This window comes from Danio aesculapii, chromosome 10 (genome assembly GCF_903798145.1).
Source record: "Danio aesculapii chromosome 10, fDanAes4.1, whole genome shotgun sequence".
Lineage (NCBI taxonomy): Eukaryota > Metazoa > Chordata > Actinopteri > Cypriniformes > Danionidae > Danio > Danio aesculapii.
Genome location: NC_079444.1, coordinates 38,114,468 through 38,140,732, shown reverse-complemented (window position 1 = coordinate 38,140,732; position 26,265 = coordinate 38,114,468). Strand labels below are relative to the sequence as shown.

At 35.5% G+C, this 26,265-nt stretch overlaps 1 protein-coding gene across 1 annotated transcript in view; it reads left to right on the top strand.

The window, feature by feature from the left end:
• gdpd5a (glycerophosphodiester phosphodiesterase domain containing 5a) overlaps nt 1-26,265 on the top strand; it is a 77,714-nt gene that overhangs the window by 23,263 nt on the left and 28,186 nt on the right. Inside the window, exons 2-4 of the mRNA XM_056466469.1 lie at nt 12,245-12,411; nt 20,561-20,664; nt 22,961-23,054. Of these exons, the coding sequence (XP_056322444.1) occupies nt 12,295-12,411; nt 20,561-20,664; nt 22,961-23,054 (315 nt within the window). The 5' untranslated portion in view covers nt 12,245-12,294. The remainder of the gene's footprint in view (nt 1-12,244; nt 12,412-20,560; nt 20,665-22,960; nt 23,055-26,265) is intronic.

Below are 26,265 nucleotides of genomic sequence, written 5' to 3'. Positions count from 1 at the left end.
GTGTTGGGACAACATGAATGAATTGTGTGACCCTGTATTTTTTACAGTGAAGGAAAGATCAAGTCTTGTAATGCAATTATTCATTCATTTTCCTTCAGTTTAGTCCCTTATTTATCAGGGGTTTACCACAGCAGAATGAACCACCATCTATTCAAGTTTATGTTTTACACAGCGGATGCTCTTCCAGCCACAACCCAGTAATGGGAAACACCAATACACACTCACATTCACACTCATACACTATTTCCAATTTAGTTTATATAATTCACCTATAGCCAAGTTTTGACATTAACACCTGCCAAATGCAGGGGGGTTTCAGCTGTGGCAGGTTAGAGAGCCGCTCCCACTAGCCACTTTGGCTGGTTGAAAATAGTTTTTCAATTGTAGTTCATCAAGTAGCAGCATGACTGACAAAATAACTGTTCATGTGAGCAAAAGAAAGCAGGTAAATACTGAAGGAAGTGAGTGAAGGCTTTCTTCACTCACTGATGAGGGTTTTAGTATAGCGTGCACGGCTGATGTGATGCGTGCGAGTGCTTGCACGCTCCCGTTTCCTTGCGACTTGTGCGATCGGTTATCTTTGAAATAGATTTGACAAAAAGTGATGCTCGTGCACCCACAGTCCTCCTGTGGTCAAGAGCTTCAGATTTTTTTTTTTTTTTAATTTCTTTTTGTAAGCTTGGTTGGTTGCCGCTTTCCCTTTAATCATTATTTGAACAGATCATTAATGGACCTAATATTAAATCTGTGCACAGGATCATCTTTTTATAATCGCACACAGTATGTTTTTCACCTGCTTCCTCTTCTTCTTCAGAATGAATCACGATTTTCAGGTTCTAAACATGCCCAAAAACTCACAAAACTTTGCACATGCCCCAGAAGTGGTGAAAATTTACGTTTGTGAAGTGGGTGTGGCAAAATGACTCTACAGCGTCACCTATGCACGTTGGCACACACGTCACACCCAATTGGCACACACGTCAAACATGCCAAACCCTACAAAAAAGTATCTTGGAGCAAAATCTCAAACCCAACAGGAAGTCGGATGTTTTAATTTCCTGCGCCGAAAAAGTGGCGTTTTTGCCAATTCCAGGCATTGCATTTTAACAAACTCTTCCTAGGGATTTTATCAGATCAACACCAAAATTGGGGTTTGTCATCTAAAGGTCTTGGTGATGTTAAATTGCGAAGATCTAGAGTTTTCATTGAAGGACGTGTCCGTGGCCGCCTCTCAAACTTTGACGATTCGCTACAAAACAGGAAGTTGTTATAACTCAGGCATGCATTGTCCGATCTGCCTCAAAATTCACATGTTTGATAAGTCCTGACTTGAACATGTTTAAATGGCAATATCCAGTTACAGTTATAGCACCACCTGCTGGCAACAGGAAATAAGGTGATTTACGGTGTAACAAACTCCTACAAATTTTATCGTATCAGCACCAAATTTAATTGGTGTTATCTGAAACCTCCAGCGACTCTAAATTGTGAATATCTAGAGTTTTCGCCGAAGGGAATGTCCGTGGCAGCATGACAAACCTCAGTGATTCACCATGAAGGAGGAAGTACTCAACATAACAATGGCCGATCTGCCTGAAACTTCACATGTTTGATAAGATTCCTTTCCTGAAGACATCTACATGCCAATATTGACTCACAGTCATAGCGCCACCTGCTGACAGGGGGAAGTTTGGCATAAATTTGTGATTTTTCTCAGTTTTTTATAGATGGATATTATCATATAAATTATCATTGTCTGCTGTTCTCTGTCATCCTGAGGCCACCGGGCAGTGGTGAGGTTAACTTCTCATTTATGAGTAGTTAAGTGGTGATCTGGGACCTTTAGCCTGGACAGATTGCTCTGCATAGTTTTAGATGCATGACAATAATTCTTTTTAAAATGTCATTTTTTTAAAAGAAAGGTTTTGTTGAATAAAAAGTGCATGTACCGTATACAGCTATAACTAGATTGTTTTAAAAAAAATTGAATTAGTTAAAATTTGTAGCTAAGAAATAAATGGCTATTTGTTTATTTATTTTTCAATGTAGCCAGAAGATATGTAGCTCAAAATACCCGATTATTTTATTAGATTATTTTTATTAGATTTATTAGATTATTTTATTATTTTATTTATTAGAGTGTTTTCATTTTGTAATCTAAATTTGTCATTTAAGTGAAAAAGATCTAGCGTAGGATTTATTTTATTCTTTTTTGTTTAGTTTATTCTGTTTTTCTATGCTGCTGAAAACACGGCAGGTGCGTGAAGATGCTCTGTTAGGTTCTGTATGCTGTTCGCATGTTAAAATAAATCAGTATTTTAAAATGCAATATTTGTGTCACACAAAATGGCCACGTCAAAATTTTTTTTTATTAAATAATATTTTAATTTTAATCTAACCACTGAGCCACCATGACACTGTAATGCAATGTAAAACCCTAAATAAGTAAAAAAAATAATAATTTGAATCACAAAATACAGAAAACAGACGATTCACAGATATTTTTCACAGTTTATTGTAGATTTGTAAACTCATTTGAATAATGGCTTATAAACGTTATTGCAGATGCAGAAAACGAATAGAAAGCACTTCTAGAACTTCTGTCATGGTTGCAGTGTCGGTTGGATTCAATTGAAACAGGAAATTAATCAGACAAAATGTGGCTTCCTGTTTCTGCTGATCGTACCTGGCGGGAAAGTCCAAGAGGCGTGGAAGTTCAAGAGGGTTCGTAGTCAGACATTGAACGCTCGCAGAATCATTTTACCCTCCTGATGTTGGAGAATTCAGCCTTTTGTAATTCTTAATAGCTCATGGAAAGCTCAGTGTCATGGAAACAGGCTGGAGCACCAAGCTCAGTACAGCTGCTCACACACACACACACACACACACACACACACACACACACACACACACACACACACACACACACTAAACCTCTCTTATGCTCAATATGTTTTTGCCGGTGTGAACATCAGTAGATATGGGTTTAAATGGATTTATGAAGATTGTGTTAATGTTGAGGTTGAAGGATCAAGTTTGGGTATTGTTGAGGCTTTTTGAGTGTTGTAGAGAGCCCTAATAATGTCAAGAAGATGTGTTTAAGCATGTTTAGGTTTATGTTTAGTACTACCCGAATATAATATAAGTTGTATCGTTAGTTTGAAAGTCAATGTGTATATATATATATATATATATATATATATATATATATATATATATATATATATATATATATATATATATATATGTATATGTATATATATGTATATGTATATATATGTATATGTATATATATGTATATGTATATATGTATAAATAAACTTGGAGAGATTCTGGAGGTTCTCCTTTATCAAATGCTACCCCTTTGCTGCGCAGAGGTGAACACACGTAACCGGAAGCCCTTGTGATTGCCTGGATGTACTTTTTTGTAGTCCCCAATCTTTGTTTGCTGTAGGCTTTGCTAAGCTAACTCTGTAAAAGCCAATGTCTCTCTTTGCATCGAACATTGAGCACATTTCATTCAGAGATGTTGTTTATGTTCACACAGCTACATTACACATCAACTAAAGTTTAAAATATGATATCGTAGTGGACCACCCCTTTAATATTATTATTATTTGGGAGACACTGTGGCTCAGTGGTTAGCACTGTAGCCTCACAGCAAGAAGGTCGCTGGTTTGAGTCCCGGCTGGGACAGTTGGCATTTCTGTGTGGAGTTTGCATGTTCTCCTCGTGTTGGTGTGGGTTTTCTCTGGGTACTCCCGTTTCCCCGACAGTCCAAAGACATGCGCTATAGGTGAATTGAATAGGCTAAATTGGCCGTAGTGTATGAGTGTGTGTGAACAAGTGTTTGGCTGTTTCTTAATACTGGGTTGCAGCTGGAAGGTCATCTGCTGGGTAAAAAATATGCTGGATAAGTTGCTGGTTCATTCTGCTGTGGCGACCCCTGATTAATAAAGGCACTAAGCTGAAGTAAAATGAATGAATGAATATTATTATTTCTTCCAGAAATCGTTCTAACAAAAGTCAAATTTTGTATTATTTTGTGGAATTAGTGACACAATTGATTAATAAAAATCTTAGAAAAGTAGCTAAATGACTTAAATTGTACAATTATACTTGTTTTACTGCCACATTTGCTGAATAAAATATTTTTATTATCATTTTTTATTAACTTACTGGGTCTTACTGACCCCCAATTTTCAAACAGTAGTCCATCTGTGGTTTGTTTACACCACACTCCCGGTGTGTAAAGCTTCCTGACTGCTCACCCTCCCAAAATGAAGTTTGCTATGAACTTTAGCCTGCTTATTTCCAACTGGGAATCACACTGCAGACCAAATGAAGTCATCTAAGCTAAAGCTCTGAAGTTCATCCAAATAGGCTTGAAAGGATTGTCCATACAACAACCAGTGTCAAACAAATGGACACTGAAAAATGTTTTTTTTTAACTACTGAACTACAAGTTTGAACAGCCCATGAGAGTCAGATGTGTTTACACTCTAAAAAGTTGGGTTGTTGTAACCCGATGTTTGGTGAAATGTTGACGAACCCAATCATTGGGTTAAAAAATTGGTTAAAAAAATGTCAATTTATTAAAAAAAAAACATTGGGTTTGTTGTAACCGAAAATTGGGTCAAATATGGACAATCCAGTAATGTAGTTGATTATAATATGATATGGGGTCAGTGGTTAGCACTGTCGCCTCACAGCAAGAAGGTCGCTGGTTCGAGCCCCCGCCTGGGCCAGTTGGTATTTCTGTGTGGAGTTTGATGTTCTCTCCTTGTTTGGGTGAGTTTCCTCCGGGTGCGCCGGTTTCCCCCACAGTCCAAAGACATGCGCTATAGATGAATTGAACAAACTAAATTGGGCGTAGTGTATGAGTGTGTATGGGTGTTTCCCAGTACTGGGTTGCAACTGGAAGGGCATCCGCTGCGTAAAACATGCTGGAATAGTTGGCGGTTCATTCTGCTGTGGTGAACCCTGATTGACTAGCGCCCCCTCGCTGAAGGACCAGATGGGTGCCACCTTTATCGGACTATATCCACCTCCCCTGTTCCCATCTCCTCTTGCGATGATATGTCTATACCTATGTGTTTATGTGCTTGGTTGCTGTGGCTTTTTTCCCCCCTGATCTCACACTGCCCTACTTCAAGAATTGTCTGAGAGGGGCTTTTTTTCGCCTCCCTCTTCCCAAATGTATCTTATTTCCTTTTTCTAAAAGCTACCTCTCGTCTGACCCGTCTTCCCCTAAATTATGTGATGTTCGCTATATGTAAAAGTGTGTTATAAATAAAGGCTTTTCATCATCACCATCATAAATAAGGGACTAAGCTGAAGGAGAAGAATGAATATATAATATAATATAATATAATATAATATAATATAATATAATATAATATAATATAATATAATATAATATGATATGATATGATATAATATAATATAATATAACATAACATAATATAATATAATATAATATAATATGATATGATATAATATAATATAATATAATATAATATAATATGATATGAGATAATATAATATAATATAATTTGATATGATATAATATAATTAATATAATATAATATAATATAATATAATATAATATAATATAATATAATATAATATAATATAATATAATATAATTTGATATGATATAATATAATATAATATAATAAATATAATATAATTTGATATAATATAATATAATATAATATAATATAATATAATTTGATATGATATAATATAATATAATGTAATGTAATGTAATGTAATGTAATGTAATATAATATAATTTGATATAATATAATATAATATAATATAATATAATATAATATAATATAATATAATTTGATATGATATAATATAATATAATTAATATAATATAATATAATATAATATAATATAATATAATATAATATAATATAATATAATATAATATAATTTGATATAATATAATACAATATAATATAATATAATATAATTAATATAATATAATATAATATAATATAATATAATATAATTTGGTATAATATAATATAATATAATATAATATAATGTAATATAATATAATATAATATAATATAATATAATTTGGTATAATATAATATAATATAATATAATATAATATAATATAATATAATTAATATAATGTAATATAATATAATATAATATAATATAATATAATATAATTAATATAATGTAATATAATATAATTTGATATAATATAATATAATATAATATAATATAATATAATATAATATAATATAATATAATATAATATAATATAATATAATATAATATAATATAATATAATTTAATATAATATAATATAATATAATTTGGTATAATATAATGTAATATAATATAATTTGATTTAATATAATAGAATATAATATAATATAAAATAATATAATATAATGAATTTTGTGTTTCACTTTAAATAATATTTGGAATTATTTGGAATAACATAAGGGCGATTTAATCATGCCACAATTTTCATTTTTGGCTGAACCATCCCTTTATTAATAGGGTAACAGATGTGATGTTGACATTAGGTCCTTTGTGTGTGTGTGTGTGTGTGTGTGTGTGTGTGTGTGTGTGTGTGTGTGTGTGTGTGTGTGTGTGTGTGTGTGTTTGTGTGTGTGTGTGTTTGTTTGCCTTGTCCTCGTCAGACGGTCACACTGTGTGTTAGCTCACTCAGACAGGGCCATTTTCAACAGGAAGACGTGTCTGAAGGAGATAATGACTTCTTTTGTTTGAAGCAATATTGTCTTTTGTAGGTGAACACAGGAAGCTTCTGAATGCTTTAACTGGCGCTTTGCAGACCTGCAGGGTGCTCTAGATAGGGTTTTAAAGGGATATTTATCCCAAATGTTCCATTCTAAGGCCCCGTTTACACTAATACGTTTTAATTTTAAAATGGGTGAGTTTTGCTACGGTTATGCTATCCGTCCACACTACGCCGGAGTTTTCAAGCACCGAAAACGGAGCTTTTTGAAAACGCTCAAGAGGCTGTTTTCATTTGAAAACTCTGCTGCTCCATCTCAGTGTGGATAGTGAAAAACAGAGACATCTGAAAACGTAGGCGGCAGTGGTGTAGTCGGGGCTATACGCACGTGTACTCCGTATACCTACTTATTTCCACGAGCTGTTTGGGTATTACGACTTCTGAGGATCAATAATCGCGTGTACCCTCAGTATACTCACTCGTTTTGCTGATTAAACTTCCCTAATTTAAGTGTATACGCATCCCTTTTAATTGTATACCAAACGCGCATCTTACTTTGTTGAAATTGGTGCATTTTTGTTTAACTTGCGCCATTCCTCACCCCTTGACGAGTGCAGCAGTTGTGAGAAAATTTCATGAGAGTTTTTCAAAGACGACGACAAGTCAACTGAATTATGTCTCACCAAAACATTCAGGTACAATTATAAAACAGCCTGGGCGTCACTTTAGCCACATATATTTCTATTCAGCTCCCCTAAAAGTTTTGCGATTTACCTTATGAACTGTACACTAAATTATCCCCTCAGTCCCCTTTAAAGCCAATCTCAGAGTCTGCTGGGGGCACTATTAGCTAAGCATAAATCATTGAATAGGATTAGACTATAAGCATCTCGCTTTAAAATGAACAAATTTGTCGAATATTTTTCCTTTTTAAATGGCTAGGTCACCCCAAAAAATGAAAATGGTCATCATTTACTCGACCTTTTCTTAATCCAAATCGGTTTGTCTTTTTTTATTCTGTGAAAGCTGGAAACCTGTAACTACTAACTTCCATGTTATTTGTTTTTCTTTCTGTGGAAGTCAAAAGTTACAGGTAACTTATGTTAAATAAATATTTATTGCTAATGAATCAAAGAAACACTGACTTTCGTCGTTTCTTTGCTCTCTTTTAAAGTTTGGGTTAGGTGGGTAACAGTACACCACCTTTTTTTAAGGACTACACCACTGGTAGGCGTGGCTGCAGACATTCGCCTCTCTGATTGGGGCTTTTTCCTCAATATTAAGTAGCCTACGCACAGTTCAGTCCTGCATCCTCTCCTTGCTCAAACTTTGCAAGTATGAAAACAGACTCCAGAGGACACGTCGGGTAAATCTTCAAAGGGAACAGTGTACTTTATAACTTCATTCACATCACCCTGGCTACGCTGTTTCACTTTCTTAACAATAAAATGAAAACATGATATAAGGAACTGCCTATTTTCATTTTGATATTACCTTAACAGACACCAAAAATGTTGAGGCGTCGTGTAGCTACATATTTATATGATCGTCGTCATCACTGTGTGCATAATTATAAAAAAACGGAACCTGAAAATAAATTAAAGACATTTAGCAAATTATAATTTTGAGACCAGGCATGATCAGACGGTCTATACCAGATGTCGAATTGGACATTCTAGGTTGACGCATTCATATTTATTAAATAACGAAGAACCGTGCGAGGATCTGAAAGCATCTGTGTTCCTTTTTTCCACACTTCATGCTGTTTGATGATCAAAACTGACCAACTCTTCAGTCACGGTCATAAGATTTAACATACTGTCCTCTGATATACTGCAATCAGGGTTTTCTGTGTCCAATATTTAAAGGGATATTTCACAATAGTAGTCAAAAATAGAAACATTTATCATTGTTATCACCTAAATATAATAACTGCCAGACTGCTCTTATTAAACATATTTTGTTGGAATGTAGAAGTTTAAATTCCATTAGACACAATTTTTATAAGGAGAGTGCTTTGATGGACATTTTTAAAAAGGTACCACCAGGAAGAGTTTTACATTTTTTATCAAAAACAGAACTGAAAAATCATATTTACCTTTTAATAAATTTTTGTGTGAATTTTATCCATTTATATTTTATTTATTTGTCCAAGTAACTTTTTTTAGTATAATACGAATTTGTTTTTATCATGTAATATTTTAATGTATATCCATTTGGCCACGACATAGCCATAAGTTGCTGATGTGGCAATAAATATGTAATAAATAAAATGAATAACAAAACGGAGCCTATAACATAACTGCCTCCTTTCATTTTCATTAAAAATACAAAACATACCCTCTCTTTTTCTGAATATCAGTTTTAATAATCAATAATGGCCGTTATAAAAGTATAACAAATATGTAAGGGATAAATCTTTCTATTTTTGGCTATACCATTGTGAAATATCCCTTTAAATATTGGACACAGAAAACCCTGATTGCAGTATATCAGAGGACAGTATGTTAAATCTTATGACCGTGACTGAAGAGTTGGTCAGTCTTGATCATCAAACAGCATGAAGTGTGGAAAAAAAGGAACACAGATGCTTTCAGATCCTCGCACGGTTCACAGATTAGCATTTTCATTTTGATTTGTAACACATCCATCGTGACTTGAAGAACTGCAGCTATAAGATGACTGGTGAAGAATCATATGCTAATGTCTGCTCTGATTGAGTCAAAGGAATGTGATTAATGTGGAATATGAAGCAGGGTTTTCTAAGAAATCATTATGAGGACTTGACTCGTTTGTGTTTGTGTGAGTGGGCTAATGATATGCTAATCGGGACGCTTTTTGGTGGACAGAGCTCAAGTCCGGACAGGCTGTGTCTTGATAGCCCTCTTTAATTACTGTCATTGAAATCTGTTGTTTTTCAATGGAGCATCTGGTGTGGTAATACTGGGTCATTGTTTGACTTATGTTTTTTTTTCTGATGCATTTGAGGAAACTATCAATTAGGCCTTTATGCGTTCCCAAAATAATCTCTTTGTAAACAACAGATGCTTAAAATGAGTAACTCACAGAGCACATATGATGCAAAATCATCTTTTGCAAGCTATTTGGTCAGAACTGTGTGCAGGTATAGTGTGTCTACAGTCATATTGGAGTGATAGAAACACAACAAGTCTCATTTTCTAAATTTCCTGATGTTAAAATAGGATCCCTGCAGACTTGAGACCCACCGCAACGTGATGTAGGAGTGCAGTTTTCTCTGCCCACTAAATTGATTGACAGCTGTGTATCAACATGTCGCCATAGTAATGTGTATAATCCGTAAGGCCACTGTAAGAAATCATGCGTTATTTAAAATTCAATTCAATTCATCTTTATTTATGTAGCACTTTTATAATAATAATGTAGATTGTGTCAAATCAGTTTAACATAAAAGTTCTACTAGATTGAAACTGTGTCGGTCCAAGTCAGAGTGGAAGTTCAGTTTAGTTCAGTTCGGTTTAATTTTCACCGCTGAGAGTCCAAATACTGAAAAGCAAATCCGTCGATTCGCAGCTTCACAAGTCCCAAACCAATGAAATTAACTTTATTAGTCGTCTTAACTTACTCCGGCCAATCTGACAAAAAATGTTTTTACATTAACCCTGCTGAAAAATCCTGCTTAAACCAGCCTAGGCTGGTTGGCTGGTTTTAACTGGTTGACCATCCTGGTTTTAGAGGGGTTTTGGCCATTTCCAGGCAGGTTTCCAGCCATTTCCAGCCTGGTCTTAGCTGGTCAGGCTGGAAAATGACAAGCTAAATCCAACTTAAACCAGCTTGACCAGCCAGGACATAGCTGGTTTTGGCTGGTCAAGCTGGTTTTAGCTGGTTTTTTTTCCAGCCTAACCAGCTAAGACCAGGCTGGAAATGGCTGGAAATCAGCCTGGAAATGGCCAAAACCCCTATAAATCCAGGCTGGCCGACCAGCTAAAACCAGCCAACCAGCCTAGCCTGGTTTAAGCAGTTTTTTTCAGTAGAAAAAGCTGACTAACTTATTGAAATAAGTTAAAGTAGCATAAAAAGATTTGTTGTCATGTCTTTTTTCATATAATATTTTACAGTCTACATTTTGTTCAACACCAGATAGAAAAACATACGGTATGGCAGATTTTCACATGCTCAACAGAAATGACTGTGGTTGACTGTGAAGGTCATAAGTTCAGCAAACTCACCACTGTTTACTGAGTGTAACCACAGATACAGGGACACTGAAGCATTTTAAAGCTGCGAAGATCAGCAGGTTCACATACGAGCGTTCACGTACGCTGATGAATCGACTGATCTTCAGGGCTTTAAAATGCTCCAGTATCTCTGTATCTGAGGTTACACTCAGTAAACAGCAGTGAGTTCGGTGAACTGATGGCCTTCACAGCTAATCACAGTCATTTCTGTTGAGCACGTAAATACTGGCAAATCAGCGCTGTTTAAGAACGCGCTCAACAGCACTCAGATGTTAGCGGGGAAATGGACGTTTTTAAAATTTCAGTACTGATCGGTATCGAATTCCAGTATTGTGACAACACTATTTATTAATGCTTTGTAAAGATTAAAGTGAGTGTCAAATAGTTCACCCACAAATTAAACTGAACTCACTATTTACTTTATGAGTTTCTATTGAATGCAAAAGTAGATATTTTTTGAAGAAAGCTGAAAATCTGTAACCATTGACTTCCATAGTAGTTGTTTTTCCTACTATAATGGAAGTCAGTGGTTACAAGTTTCCAGCATTCTTCAAAATATCTACTTTTGTGTTTTAAAACAAGTGAAGGGCAAGTAAACAATGACAAAATTTTCATTTTTGTGTGAACTATCCCTTTAACACCTCTAATACTCATGTCTAAAGATGGTGTGATTTTTATGAAAACTTTTTTTTTATTTCACTTGGGATTAAATGACAAGGTTAACTCGCATTACTCTCAACCTGCAGATTCCTGCAATTATTACTGACGTATTGTTTATGCTCCGGCGCTGTAGGATTTGCTCTGGTATGTTTTCCTAAGGCGAGTTTCCCAGACTCCCAGACTTTTTATTTAGCACAGTATCAACATTCATTCATTCGTTTTCTTTTCAGCTTAGTCCCTTTATTAATCAGGGGTGCCACAGCGGAATGAACCGCCAACTTATCCAGCGTATGTTTTTCTAGCTGCAACCCATCACTGGAAAACACCCATACACTCTCATTAACAAACATATACTATGGACAATTTAGCTCACCCAATTCACCTTTGGACTTGTGAGGGAAACCGGAGCACCCGGAGGAAACCCACGCCAGCACGGGGAGAACGTGCAAACTCCATGCAGAAATGCCAACTGACCCAGCTGAGGCTCGAACCAGAGACCTTATTGCTGTGAGGTGACAGTGCTAACCACTGAGCCACCATGCCACCACTACATCATGATTTCGGTTTTAAAACAATAAATCATGCAGGTCTAGTATAATTGAGTAGAAGTGTGTGTGTTTTGTTTCTCCTGCAGGTCTTGGGTGTGTGTGAGTGGGATGTCTGCAGATCAGCTGTGGCCTGACTATGGTGAAACACCAGCCGCTGCAGGTGTATGAGAGACAGCTGTGTTTGTCCTGTTTGACCGGGATCTACGGCTGCCGCTGGAAACGCTACCAGCGCTCGCATGACGACAGCTCCAAGGTAACCACTGCGTCACGCATTGGGGGAAAACCATTTACTCCGTCCCAATTCACCATTCTCATTTATAATGTGCCCTATAAGCATGTTGTCTTTTTGTGAAGAAAAAGTACATACTTTTGGGTGTGTAACAAAAGAGCTGTGGGAGATATTAATGTTGCTTAGTTATGTGCCCTGTCAATATTTTGTTTACACTACCACCGCATTTTGTTTTATATTTAATTTCTTAACATATTTTTAACGTGTTATGTTACTGTAAAAAAAACCAATATGTGCATATACACACACTCACTGGCCACTTTATTAGGTATACCTGTCCAACTTCTCGTTAAGGTACATTTCTAATCAGTGCATTTAGGTATGTAGACATGGTCAAGATGATCTGCTGCAGTTCAAACTGAGCATCAGAATGGGGAAGAAAGGTGATTTAAGTGACTGTGAACGTGGCATGGTTGTTGGTGCCAGACGGGCTGGTCTGAGTTTTTCAGAAACTGCTGATCTGGGATTTTCAGGCAAAACCATCTCCAGGGTTTACAGAGAATGGTCTGAAAAAGAGAAAATATCCAGAGAGCAGCAGTTCTGTGGGTGCAAATACCTTGTTGATGCTAGAGGTCAGAGGAGCAACAGTAACTCAAATATCCACTCGTTACAACCGAGGTCTGCAGAAGAGGATCTCTGAATGCACAACATGTCCAAGCTTGACGCGGATGGGCTACAGTAGCAGAAAACCACACCGGGTGCCACCCCTGTCAGCTAAGAACAGGAAACTGAGGCTACAATTTGCACAGGCTCAACCAAAAGTGGACAATAGAAGATTGGAAAAACGTTGCCTGGTCTGATCTCGATTTCTGCTGCGACACTCAGATGGTAGGGTCAGAATTTGACGTCAACAACATTAAAAGCATGGATCCATCCTGCCTTGTATAAACGGTTCAGGCTGGTGGTGGTGGTGTAATGGTGTGGGGGATATTTTCTTGGCATACTTTGAGCCCATTAGTACCAATTGAGCATCGTGTCAACGCCACAGCCTACCTGAGTATTGTTGCTGACCATGTCCGTCCCTTTATGACCACAGTGTACCCATCTTCTGATGGCTACTTCCAGCAGGATAACGCGTCATGTCATAAAGAGCGAATTAGCTCAGACTGGTATTTTGAACATGACAATGACTGTACTCAAATGGCCTCCTCAATCACCAGATCTCAATCCAATAGAGCACCTTTGGGATGTGGTGGAACAGGAGATTTGCATCATGGATGTGCAGCTGACAAATCTGCAGCAACTGTGTGATGCTATCATGTCAATATGGACCAAAATCTCTCAGGAACATTTCCAGTACCTTGTTGAATCTATGCCACGAAGGATTAAGACAGTTCTGAAGGCAAAAGAGGGTCCAGCCTACTACTAGTAAGGTGTACCTAATAAAGTGGCTGGTGAGTGTATGTACACACAGAGTGAGGGAAATAAGTATTCAACACATCACCATTTTACTCAGAAAACATCTTTCTAAAGGTGCCGTTGACTTGAAATTTTCCCTGGGTGTTGATAACAACCAAAGAACTCTATATATGCAAAGAAAACAAATCTAATTAGTTTACAAATGAATTTTTATTGAATAAAATGAAATGACACAGAAAAAAGTATTTAACGCATAAAGAAAGGGAGGTGTAGAAAGACAGTGAAAGCCCACACAGCAGCTGAAATCTCTCAGTAGTTCTTCAGCAATCCTCTGCCCTTCGTCATTGTAAATGAATATCAGCTGCTCCAGTCCAACATCCACATTACCAGGGGGATGAAGATGAAAACAGGGTGGACGTTTCAACTAGACAATGATTTAAAACACAGCCAAGGAAACTCTCTAATGCTTTCAGAGAAAGAAAATCAAGCTGTAGAATGGCCCAGCCAATCACCTGACTTGAATCCAATAGACAATACAAATTATTGTATTGTATTATAAAAGATCAGATTTGATAGACGAGACTCACAGAACCATCAAGATTTTTACACTCTGTTGACATCTGTGAAAAACTCACACCTGAGCAATGCATGAGACTTCATTCTCCATATGAGAGGCGTCTTTAAACTGCCATCATTAAACAAGCTTTTTATATAAAGTAATGAATACTTTTCAGTAGTTCAGCACTTTCGCCTTGTGTCATTTCACATAACAATTTTTTTCAGATATTTTTGTTTTGTTTTATTTTTATGTTTGTATTGTTTGGGTTTTTACCAAAATCTGGTTCAATTGCATGTCAACAGAAATATTATTCCCAGGAAAAATATGTGTTCAATACTTTATTTTCCCCACTGTATGTCTGTACAGAATTAACAGTAAAGTAGAAAAATCATTCATTCCTAAGGGAAGTTGTGTAAAGCTTGAATGATTGGTCGGCTGTAACCAAGAAAGCGGAGCTTATCAAAATATTGGCGGTTATCTGTGATTTCCACACCTCTAGATCATAGTTCTAGATCTGCTTCAACAATGCTGAGGCCTTTTTCTAGTCATTTTGGTCAAAGTATTGTGACAAATGTCTTGTCCAGGATCTTTCTATGGCTAACAGCAGAACCAAAGGGCATCATGTCAGTAATGAAGCAAAATCTTTTCCCCTCTGCTGTGGGACTGTCTCTCTCTCTCTCTCGATCAGACATAGAGAAACTCAAGCCTGGGTTTCAGATTCCCTGGAGGACGTGTTGTAGGTCAATTCAAATCTGTATACAACACAGCGAGATGTTTGATTGGGTCTCTCTGTCTCTCTTTGACTCGTCCGCTCAATGACACCACACTGCATCCTTATTTAGTTATTTAGTGAAGTTATTCAACCAGAAATGACTGTTATTTTAACCCGGCGTCTCGTGCCAGCGCAGCGATCAAATGTTGAGCCGCAGTCAGATTAGAAATCAACCCTTATCTAATCTTTACCCAAAGTCCTGTAAAATTCATAGGGTGTCAAGATCAAATGTAGGAATATCTGAGGTTTAAGGGGAATCATGGAAAAAAATAGAATTAAACCTGATTTAATGATGTAAACCAAGTTCAGTTTCAGTCAAGGCTTCTGAAGTTGGTCTAGTGTTTGTTCTGTAAGGCAACGAGATTAATTGTAATATATATATACTAATATTTGAATGAAATCATTAATATTAATAATGATGATAATAATAATAATAATAATAATAATAATAATTATTATTATTATTATTATTATTATTATTATTATGATGATGAATATGATTATTATTATTATTAAAAATATTTTAGACAATTCTCTGTTTTTTAACAAGGTAAAAAAATTTGCGTCAAAGCTAAATCCACTTCTGCTTTTTATGCAAAACCCTCTAAATCTACCTATTGAGACAAGACAGTGTATTTGGTTGAAAAATCACTAAAGATGCAATTAGAAATTATTTACATTAAACATAAAACACATTACATCAACCACCTAAAAATTAAAAATAGATAAATCTGTTAAGTAAGTGATGGTTCATTCCGCTGTGGTAAACAAGGGAAAAAGCAGAGGGGAAATTAATGAATGAAATCTGTCAAGTAAGTGCATTAATCAATAACATTAAAATTGAAATAAATTAAATCTCAACAATCTGTTGTCATTTCTGATATTTGGGATTTGGATTTAATGTAAGTAGAGCAAAGTAAACAAGCTTGTTAGATGCAAATAATGTAGTGTAAAAATATTGTGAAATTGTCTAGGGGTATGATTCTCGCTTCGGGTGCGAGAGGTCCCGGGTTCATATCCCGGACGAGCCCCCACTTTATGTTACGGCCCTGGTCTAGGGTCAAGGCCGCAACATAAAAGAACACCCGACAAATAAAATTCACTTTTAATAACCCCTTTATGTAGGGTCTCTTTATTTGTCTTTTATTTGTCTTTTTTTTTTTTTAATCACCAAGAAAAAAGTGAAGCCAAATACCTCGGGGTGAACCCACAGAAAAATAATAAACAAAAATGCATTAACTAAACACCCAGATGAAACTTACTACACCTAATAAAACAACAGAAATAAAAATACAAATCTACACTTATCTCCCTGACTAACAAAAAAACAGGTGAAAATATTTACAATAAAAGAAAAGTGGCGTCCAACCCCTACTGCCTCTTACCGTGTATATATTTACAATATTGACAATAAACAAATACACAAACCAAAACAAAAATAATAGGAAGGGGAAACACGGATGGGTATACAACACAAAGTCAACACTAGTACAACAGCACGAGAAATACAATCAACGAAAACAACTCAACAACAGGAATAACTTTATCAAAATCTTAACAACACGCCAACAAAACTCGCTCTCCCTCCCGTTGATCTCTTTTTAAAGGACGCCCTGGATTACTTCCTCCTATCCCAGGGCACGTCACCTGCGTAGTTAGGGCGGGGCCTGCAGGTGGAAAGAGGGAGAGAGAGAGAGAGACAAACACACACAAACAAACACACCTGCCAATGCAACACATCAATATCTGTGCATTGTCCATTACTAAAAAAATTATTTACTGAAGTAATATAAATAATGTAAAGTTTTATGCATTATTTTATCTTTTAAAACAGAGCTTGCATTAGCAAATAAAACACAAGGTAGGCCTACTGTGCAAAAAAAGAGGATGTCTCTCAGAAGCTGTCATTTATTCATTTATACATCCAAGAGTTTGTGGGTTTTTATACTTTTTCACCTCCTCACTAATTAGAAACGAATGCGCAAACACACACAGACACACCCAACAGCCAGCAGTCTTTGAAGTAACACCTCGATGTTACGGGTGAACACATCAGAAGCTCCACGATTGGCTTGATTACTCTGTGTTTGCTGCTGGCTCCACCCACTCTATAATTAGCGCACTGTGACGATGTGGAGGAGCTGATTGGATTGAGGGATTAGCAGCTGTCAGCTGTGCAGAATGAATGAACAGAACAGTGAAACATGTCCACCGCTCAAGAGTGACTCCAACTCAATCCATAACACAAATGAAACATGACTCAGGCTGCAATTAAAGCGCTCTTATTATGTCGTTTACACTTTTTTTAGTGAGCAATTTTATAGCTTGAGCATTTTAAAGAGTTTGGGAAAGTTATTCAAATATGTTAGTAAACCCAGCTTTCTGAATGAACTCAAATGTGCTGCCGATCTTTTCATGATTAACCTTGTAGCTTACACTGAATGCATTAATGCAGACTAAACAAGTAGTGACAGAAAACACCTTTAATAACCTAAGAAACCCATCACATCCCGAATAACGAATCTTCCATCCTCATTATATTTTACAGGAAAGCCTATGCACTTTCATTCATGTGATTTGAATGACGCAAGACGTGATCTCTCTGTGATGTGATCGTTACAAAGGATTAATCTAAGTAAATGAATGTATCAGTCTGCGGGTCACGTGTGTTGCGAATTGTGGGTTATGATCTGTACGAATCATGGATCAACTGTGATCCGTTACACCCCTATTTACTACTATTTGTCTCTCTCTCTCTCTCTCACACACACACACACACACTCTCTCTCTCTCACTCTTTCTTTCTCAAAGATCTCGCTGTTCTAAAAATGTTCCAGAGCTGCTATAATTTGCTGTGGCTCACCGTGTGGTTTCTATGGTAAAGGAATTTAATTAAATTCTTGTCATTTAGTTCGTAAGCCCACAATTTATCCTGCTCTCTAAAACTTTAAGGCATCTCGGCGGCTTTTTACCTCCCCAGCAACACCTAATATAGTTAATGAGTGTAGATCTCCCACCAGGGCCTGGGATAATGGGATCTTGTTGTACAGCATAAAAAGAGATTGACACGTATAATTTAATAAATACATTCTCTTAACTTTTAGAGTTGTTATAGGGGATATTTACTTCTATACTGTATTTTTAAATGAATAGTAAGGTTTATTTTATTTTATTCTGTGGGGGGCATGGTGGCTTAGTGGTTATCACTGTCGCCTCAAAGCAAGAAGGTCGTTGGTTCGAGTTCTGACTGGGACAATAGGCATTTCTGTGTGGAGTTTGCATGTTCTCCCCGTGTTGGCGTGGGTTTCCTCCAGGCACTCCGGTTTCTCCCACAGTCCAAAGACATGCGCTATAGGTGAATTGAGTAAACTAAATTGACCATGTTGTGTGTGTGTCTGTGTGTATGGATGTTTCCCAGTACTGGGTTGCAGCTGGAAGGGCATCCGCTGTGTAAAACATATGTTGGAATTGTTGGCGGTTCATTTTGCTGTGGCGACCCCAATAATGAAGTAATATACATTTGTGAATATAATATTTACCCATTAAAATAAATAAATTGCCTATAAATTCTATATTATGTTTGTCATGAGAAAAGTAACAAATTATATTGGTAAAATTAATGTTAAACTTACAATTTGATGTAAGAAACAGATAAATCATACCAAAACACTTTAACATGTAGGCATTTAACAAAAAGATGAACAAATGCAGAGATTTTTTTATTGACTTTAATAACAAACATACAAAATTCGAACCTTCACAATAAAGGACTGTGATTGTAACGATGATAATAACTTCACAGATCAGGTTAAATGATATAAGTATGGAGACCCGGAAGGGACGTGATGGTGGGGAAAAAAAATGGGTGGGAGAAAAAACAGGGTGATAGGAAAACCGTTTTTCCACAAACACTTCCTGTTCACTTCATACATGTCATCCCTCCTGTTTTTGCCAGGATTCTCCTGTATTTTACCATTCTATCCCACTGTCATTCTGTCATTAAGTATTTTTCAATATTTCTGGGAAACATCCATACACACTCACTCACACTCATATACTACGGACAATTTTAGCCTACCCAATTCACCTATACCCCATGTCTTTGGACTGTGGGGGAAACCGGAGCACCCGGAGGAAACCCACGTGAACGCAGGGAGAACATGCAAACTTCGCACACACATATATATATATATATATATATTTTATATATATTTAATATATATATATATATATATATATATATATATATATATATATATATATATATATATATATATATATATATATATATATATATATATATATATATAGTATGCATATATATATATATAGTATGCATATATATATATATATATATATATATATATATATATATATATATATATATATATATATATATATATATATATATATATATATATGCATACTATATATATATATATATATATATATATATATATATATATATATATATATATATATATATATATATATATATATATATATATATATATATATATATATATATGCATACTATATATATATATATATATATATATATATATATATATATATATATGCATACTATATATATATATGCATACTATATATATATATATATATATATATATATATATATATATATATATATGTATATATATATATATATATATGTATATATATATATATATGCATACTATATATATATATGCATACTATATATATATATATATATATATATATATATATATATATATATATATATATATATATATATATATATGCATACTATATATATATATGCATACTATATATATATATATATATATATATATATGCATACTATATATTTTTTTTATAATAATAAATATTTACATATATTTATTATTATTTACATATATTTATATTATAGTATTTACATATATTTATATTTATAAATATTAAAAATTAAACATACATACAAACAAATTCCAAAAATTAAATAAACATAGATACTGTAAACACAAATAACACAAAAGCAAAGAAGGGCTTGATATCTGTGATATTTCTGAATTAATTATCATAATATTCCAAGAATTGATCACTTTTCTTGTTTTCAATCTAAAATATATTTTATTTCAATTTCAATTAAAAAGAAGGCTTTGAATTCGAGGATTTTTGTTTGTCAATAAAATATTTCCTGTATAGAATAAAGAAGTTAATAATGTAATTGTCTGGTATTTTGGTTTTACCTTAATAGTAACAAGTAATATCTTGTAGTTGAAAGTGACTGGAAGAAGCAATGTAATGTTTCATCTTCAATTTTACAAGATGAGCATGAGCTATCAACCTGCATAAACTTTGGCAAAATACTATTCACAAATGCACAGATTTCACCCTGGAGTGTGTGCGTACTGACATCACATCCTGTTTTTGTTTTTCAGTGGGAATGTTCATGGTTCTTCCTCCTGTGCTGTTCGTTTCTCCTCCTACTGGTCTGGTCCTACTTCTGGTTGGAGGCTCGTAATGACTATAATGAGTTCAACTGGTAAGTTCAGCCTGTGTTTGGAGGAACCTGCTGTTTTTCAGGGACATCGGCTGCTCATTATCTGAACCCTGCTGTGTGCCTGACATCAACACTACCATCGCACATTTCATTGCTTGTTTTACTATAAGTTTAGTAAATAGTTTAAAGGAACGCTCCTCTTTTTTGGATATAGGGTCATTTTATAAGTAACCTAGAGTAAAAAGTTGAGTTTTACCATATTTGAATACATTAAGCTGATATCTAGTCGATATCTTTGAGGAGAACTTTTAGCTTAGCTTAGCATAAATCATTGAATCGGATTAGACCATTAGCATCTCGCTCACAAAAAAAAATAGTTTAGATAACTTCCCTATTTAAAACTTCTGTAATTACGTTGTGTACTAAGACTGACAGAAAATAAAAAAGTAGCTATTTTCTAGGCAGATATGACTAGGAACTATACCAGACCTGGCATTTATGATTGGCTCATGTGAAGTATTTGGTTCATTTAAATTTATTTAATTTAATTACATAAAAGGATCTCTCAATTATGATCTTTTGTTTGCTGCAGTCATTCGCTTATCCACCTCAGATATTCAACCTGACTTTAGTGCACTTGTTCAAGACCAACACAGGCTAGATTTTTCTCACTTAACATAAGAAATTAGAAATAAAGGGGTAAATGGATAAAATTGATCATTTTTTTTTTAACTTGTTTTTTTTTTTCCTAGGAATGTTCATTAAATAGTGGTATATTTGTGTGCTCCACATTTCATTGTATCCTTATAATGTTTCACATACGGTTTTTACATTTTTTTTCGAAAGTGTAATATTTTGTATTATTAAGACACTCTAAAATCACCCCAGTGTCTAGCGTGGCCCTTTGGGAAAATTAATTGCCCATCCCTGAGCTATGTTCTCATTCTGGAGTAATAATCGAGGAACATTGCTGCTGTACCATGGCTGCAGCCGGAGCAATTATATTACACAGCCTTGAAAACAGCAGCTTTTCATTTTCTGTCAGTCTTAGTACAGGATGCAACTACAGAGGAGTCCAGCTTTAAATTAAAAAAATGATCAAAAATTAGCAATTTCTACATTTATTTAAAAAATTATTATTATTTTTTTAGCAAGATGCTAATGGTCTAATCTGATTCAATCATTTATGCTTAGCTAAGCTAAATGTGCTCCAGCCAGACCCGTATGGAGCTAATAAGATGCCAAAACAATCTGAATTTGAATTGGGTTAATGTGAATTATTGACAATTGTAATTTAATACATATGAATTTTTATATGCAATTGTTTAAATATGAATTTCTTAATTTGAATTAGAATTTCATAACTTGAATATTTAATATCTGAAATTTAAGACCACTGAATTTAAGGCAGAATTTTTTAGACGTATTTTCAAACTTCAGATTTTTTGTGTCCTGATTTCATAGACTATCAGATATCCCGTCTGTAAAAAAAACTATTTAAATTTTTCAAAATGACAAATTCAGAACATCAAATTCAATATTCTAAAATTCAAAACCAGAAATTCAGATCATGAAATGCAGATTGTGATGTTCAAAACAATTCAGAACAATTTTTAACGGCATATAAAAATTGTGACGCAGTGGCGCAGTAGGTAGTGCTGTCGCCTCACAGCAAGAAGGTCGCTGGGTTGCTGGTTTGAGCCTCGGCTCAGTTGGCATTTCTGTGTGGAGCTTGCATGTTCTCCCTGCGTTCGCTTGGGTTTCCTCCGGGTGCTCCGGTTTCCACTACAGTATAAAGACATGCGGTACAGGTGAATTGGGTAGGCTAAATTGTCCGTAGTGTATGAGTGTATGTGTGAATGAGTGTGTGTGGATGTTTCCCAGAGATGGGTTGCGGCTGGAAGGACATCCTCTGCGTAAAAACGTGCTGGATAAGTTGGCGGTTCATTCCGCTGTGGCGACCCCGGGTTAATAAAGGGACTAAGCCGAAAAGAAAATGAATGAAAAATTCAGATTTATTAAATTACAATTGAAAATAATTCAAATTAACACAATTCAAATTCAGATTGTTTTGGCATATTATTAGCTCCATAGACCCGTAGATCAGCTGAATGGATTAAAAAATGGTAACTGTTTAATTAAAGGGTACTTGTAAAATAAACTGTAAGTAACCCTAAAAATTTCCCCCAAAAATAAGAGTGTTCTTTTAACTGCAAGGTTTACCGTTCGTTGTATTTCCAAAACCTGTATTATATAATTAGTTGAACATCCTGAGGGCCGTAAAGCATCTTCCTCGCTGTGTGTGTGAGAGCTGTTGTTGGTTTTGTTTCTCTGACAGGTTGTTATATAATCGTTCAGCCGTTTGGAAGGATGGCACCGTCCCTATTCTCGCCACAACACTCACAGGATTCACTTACACTGCATTTTTAATGGTGAGCGCTCTTCACACACGCACATGTGACAGAGAAAGACAGTTAAACTTTTAATGGCCTTTTAATTGATGCATTAACATGGTGAAACCGTGACTAAACGTTTGTTCACTATTGTGGACGATTACATTTGCATTTATGTTTTAAGAGTTTAACCTCAAGTTCTCTAAATGGCACACATCCATTGACTTTCTATCCATTCTTTCTTCCATCCATCCAAAACTTTGTCCATTTATCCATATAATCTTCCATCATAGTCTCTGATCATTGATCTATCCATTTCTCCATCCTTCCGCTTAACATTTTATGCATCCAGCCAATCCATTTCTCTGTCTGATTTTTTTTTGTCACTCCATCCATCCAACCAATTTACCTATGTCTCTATGTAGCCATCCAGCCATCCTCTGTCTCTCTATCATCCATTCAGTCTCTAGTCAATCTTCTGTATCTATCTCTCTGTATCAATTTATACATCTGTCTATCCACCCATCTAGTTAATATCGGTCTATTCAACCTCTCTATTTGCCCATCCATTCATCCACTCATCCATCCACCCATCCATCCATCCATTTAAACTATTTATCATTCCTTTTAGCCCTCTATCATGTCTATCTATTTTCAGTTTGTCTACCCATCCATCCATCCATCCATCCATCCATCCATTAATCCATATAATCACTCTAACCCAGTAAATCCATCCATCCATCGTCTCTGTCTTGTCAAATGTCCAGTTTTTCTAATTCTCCACCCATCCATTCATCTGATATTTCTTTCTATCCATTGTTGGAAAAAAATAAATGATGAAAGAGAGAGAACCTAGTCCAGGAGACTTTAACAAGCAGAAATCAGACATGTCAATCAGACATTTTATTCAGACATGTTGGTTAATCTGCAGTCATACAGCGTCTTCAAGAAGTCCATGTGTCTGCAGTCTCCGAGTTTTATCACAAGTCTAAGGGTGCTTTCACACCTGCATTATTTAGTTTGGTTAAATTGCACTAGAGTTCGTTTTTCCCTCTTGGTGTGGTTCGTTTGGGCAGGTGTGAATGTGGCAATCGTACTCGAGTGCGCACCAAAAGCGGACCAAAAACGAAACCCTGGAGCGGTTCGTTTGTGGTGAGAACATAATCTGAACTAAAACAGACCCAACCGCAAAAAGTACTGCGCCTTTTGGACTAATCCAGCTGCCATAGTCTGATGCGCTATCCCATCTTATGGGGTCTGGAGAAAAAATACTTGTCGACAGCACTTTACCAACAGTTTTAAACAGAGAGAGAGAAAGAGAGAGAGAGAGAAAGAGGGGAGGGATTACATGATGGATCGTTGGTAGTATTTTCGGAAGATGACGATGTCACAGTTTAGCTAAACTAATTCATCGCTGATTGCAATGCATTAAAACATTGTTTTCCAGCCACAGCTGCGCTTCATTCTCGAAATGTATATTTTGTCAAAAGTGATGTACACAAAATATATACTAAACTATGACCAGGCATACAATCAACCAGTGCAGCGACATTTTGTGTCTGCCGGTTTGTTTACTTGCGAAAGTTCCATTGGCATTTTCCCACATGTTAATTCTGACCAATCGAAGAGCAGTTTAGGAAATATGCTCAATAACATCTAACATCTGGCCAATGAGTGATGTAGATTTTGTCACATGACTGCATTTTGGTCCTTTTCAACTGGTTCGAAGCAAAACAATCAGTGTGGTGTAAAAAGGGCCCAAAACGGAGGAGAAAGGCTACAATCTATCATTTGTTGGCCCTGGTTCGGACAAAATGAACTGAACCGCATGTGTGAAAGCACCCTAACTTTTGACAAAGATGTCCTGTCTATAATGTCTTCTTAGGAGGAGGAGAGATGTCTAAACAAAGCATGCAAATTCATATAGGTGTTAGAAACCTGCCCGACTGCTGACTAGATGAGTTAATCAAGTTAATCAATTTAAAGGGTTTCTATGGCATGAAAGGATCACCCGAAAACAAAGACGGAGTCGTTAAAAGTCTACCCGTAGCATTTGCATCACTCTGGCTCAGCCATTAGTCATAAAGACAAAGGGTAAATGTCCCTCATGGCTGGGCTGTTAATGAAATGATTTGATCAAAACCCAAAGAATATAACTTTTCAGTTATATGTTGAATATTGCTAATTTGAAATTAATTATATAGATTTATATCTATCATCCAACTTTCTATATGTCTTCATAAATTCATCAGTTCATTGATCCATCCATCCATCCATCCATCTATCTATCAATCCAATATTTCTATCTATCCAATATTTTCATCCATCCATCCAATAACCTCTTAGGGCTTGAGTGTCCACATAATGTGGACAGCACATTTTAGCTCTTAAGTGGCTATTTAAAATACTTTAAATGTTTTATATTTTGTTACAGACATACAGTGTCATCCTGCAACTGTTTTGCAGCATATGAAATGTCCCAAACCCTATTTTTAACTGTCCAAAATGGAAAAAAAATGTTTTGCCCAACAATTCATTCATGCATCCAATAATCCATCCATCCATGCATCCAACCAACCAACCATCCATCCACCCATCCATAATCCATTCATTCATGCATCCAACCAACCAACCATCCATCCATCAATCCATCCATCCATCCATAATCCATTTATTCATGAATCCAATCATCCATCCATCCAACCATCCTTAATCCGTTCATTAATGCATCCAACCATTCATCTCTTTCTATATATCTCTTTATCCATAAATTTATGCATCCAACTATCCATTCATCATCCATTCATTCATGCATCCAACCAACCAACCAGCCAACCAACCAACCATCCATCTCTTTCTATAAATCTCTTTATCTATCCATTCATGCATCCAACCAACCAACCAACCATCCATCTATCCATCTCTTTTTTTTTTTGTTTTTTTATCGATCCATTCATGCATCCAACCATCCATCTATTCATGTATTCAGCCGTCATCTATCCATTGATTGATGCATCCATCATTCATCCATTCATTCATGCATCATACCATTCATATATCATCTGTTCATTCATACATCCAACAATCCATCCATCCATTCATGCATCCAGTCAACAATTCATTCATGCATCCAATAATCCATCCATCTATGCATCCAACCAACCAACCAACCATCCATCCACCCATCCATAATCCATTCATTCATGCATCCATCCAACCAACCAACCAACCAACCAACCAACCAACCAAC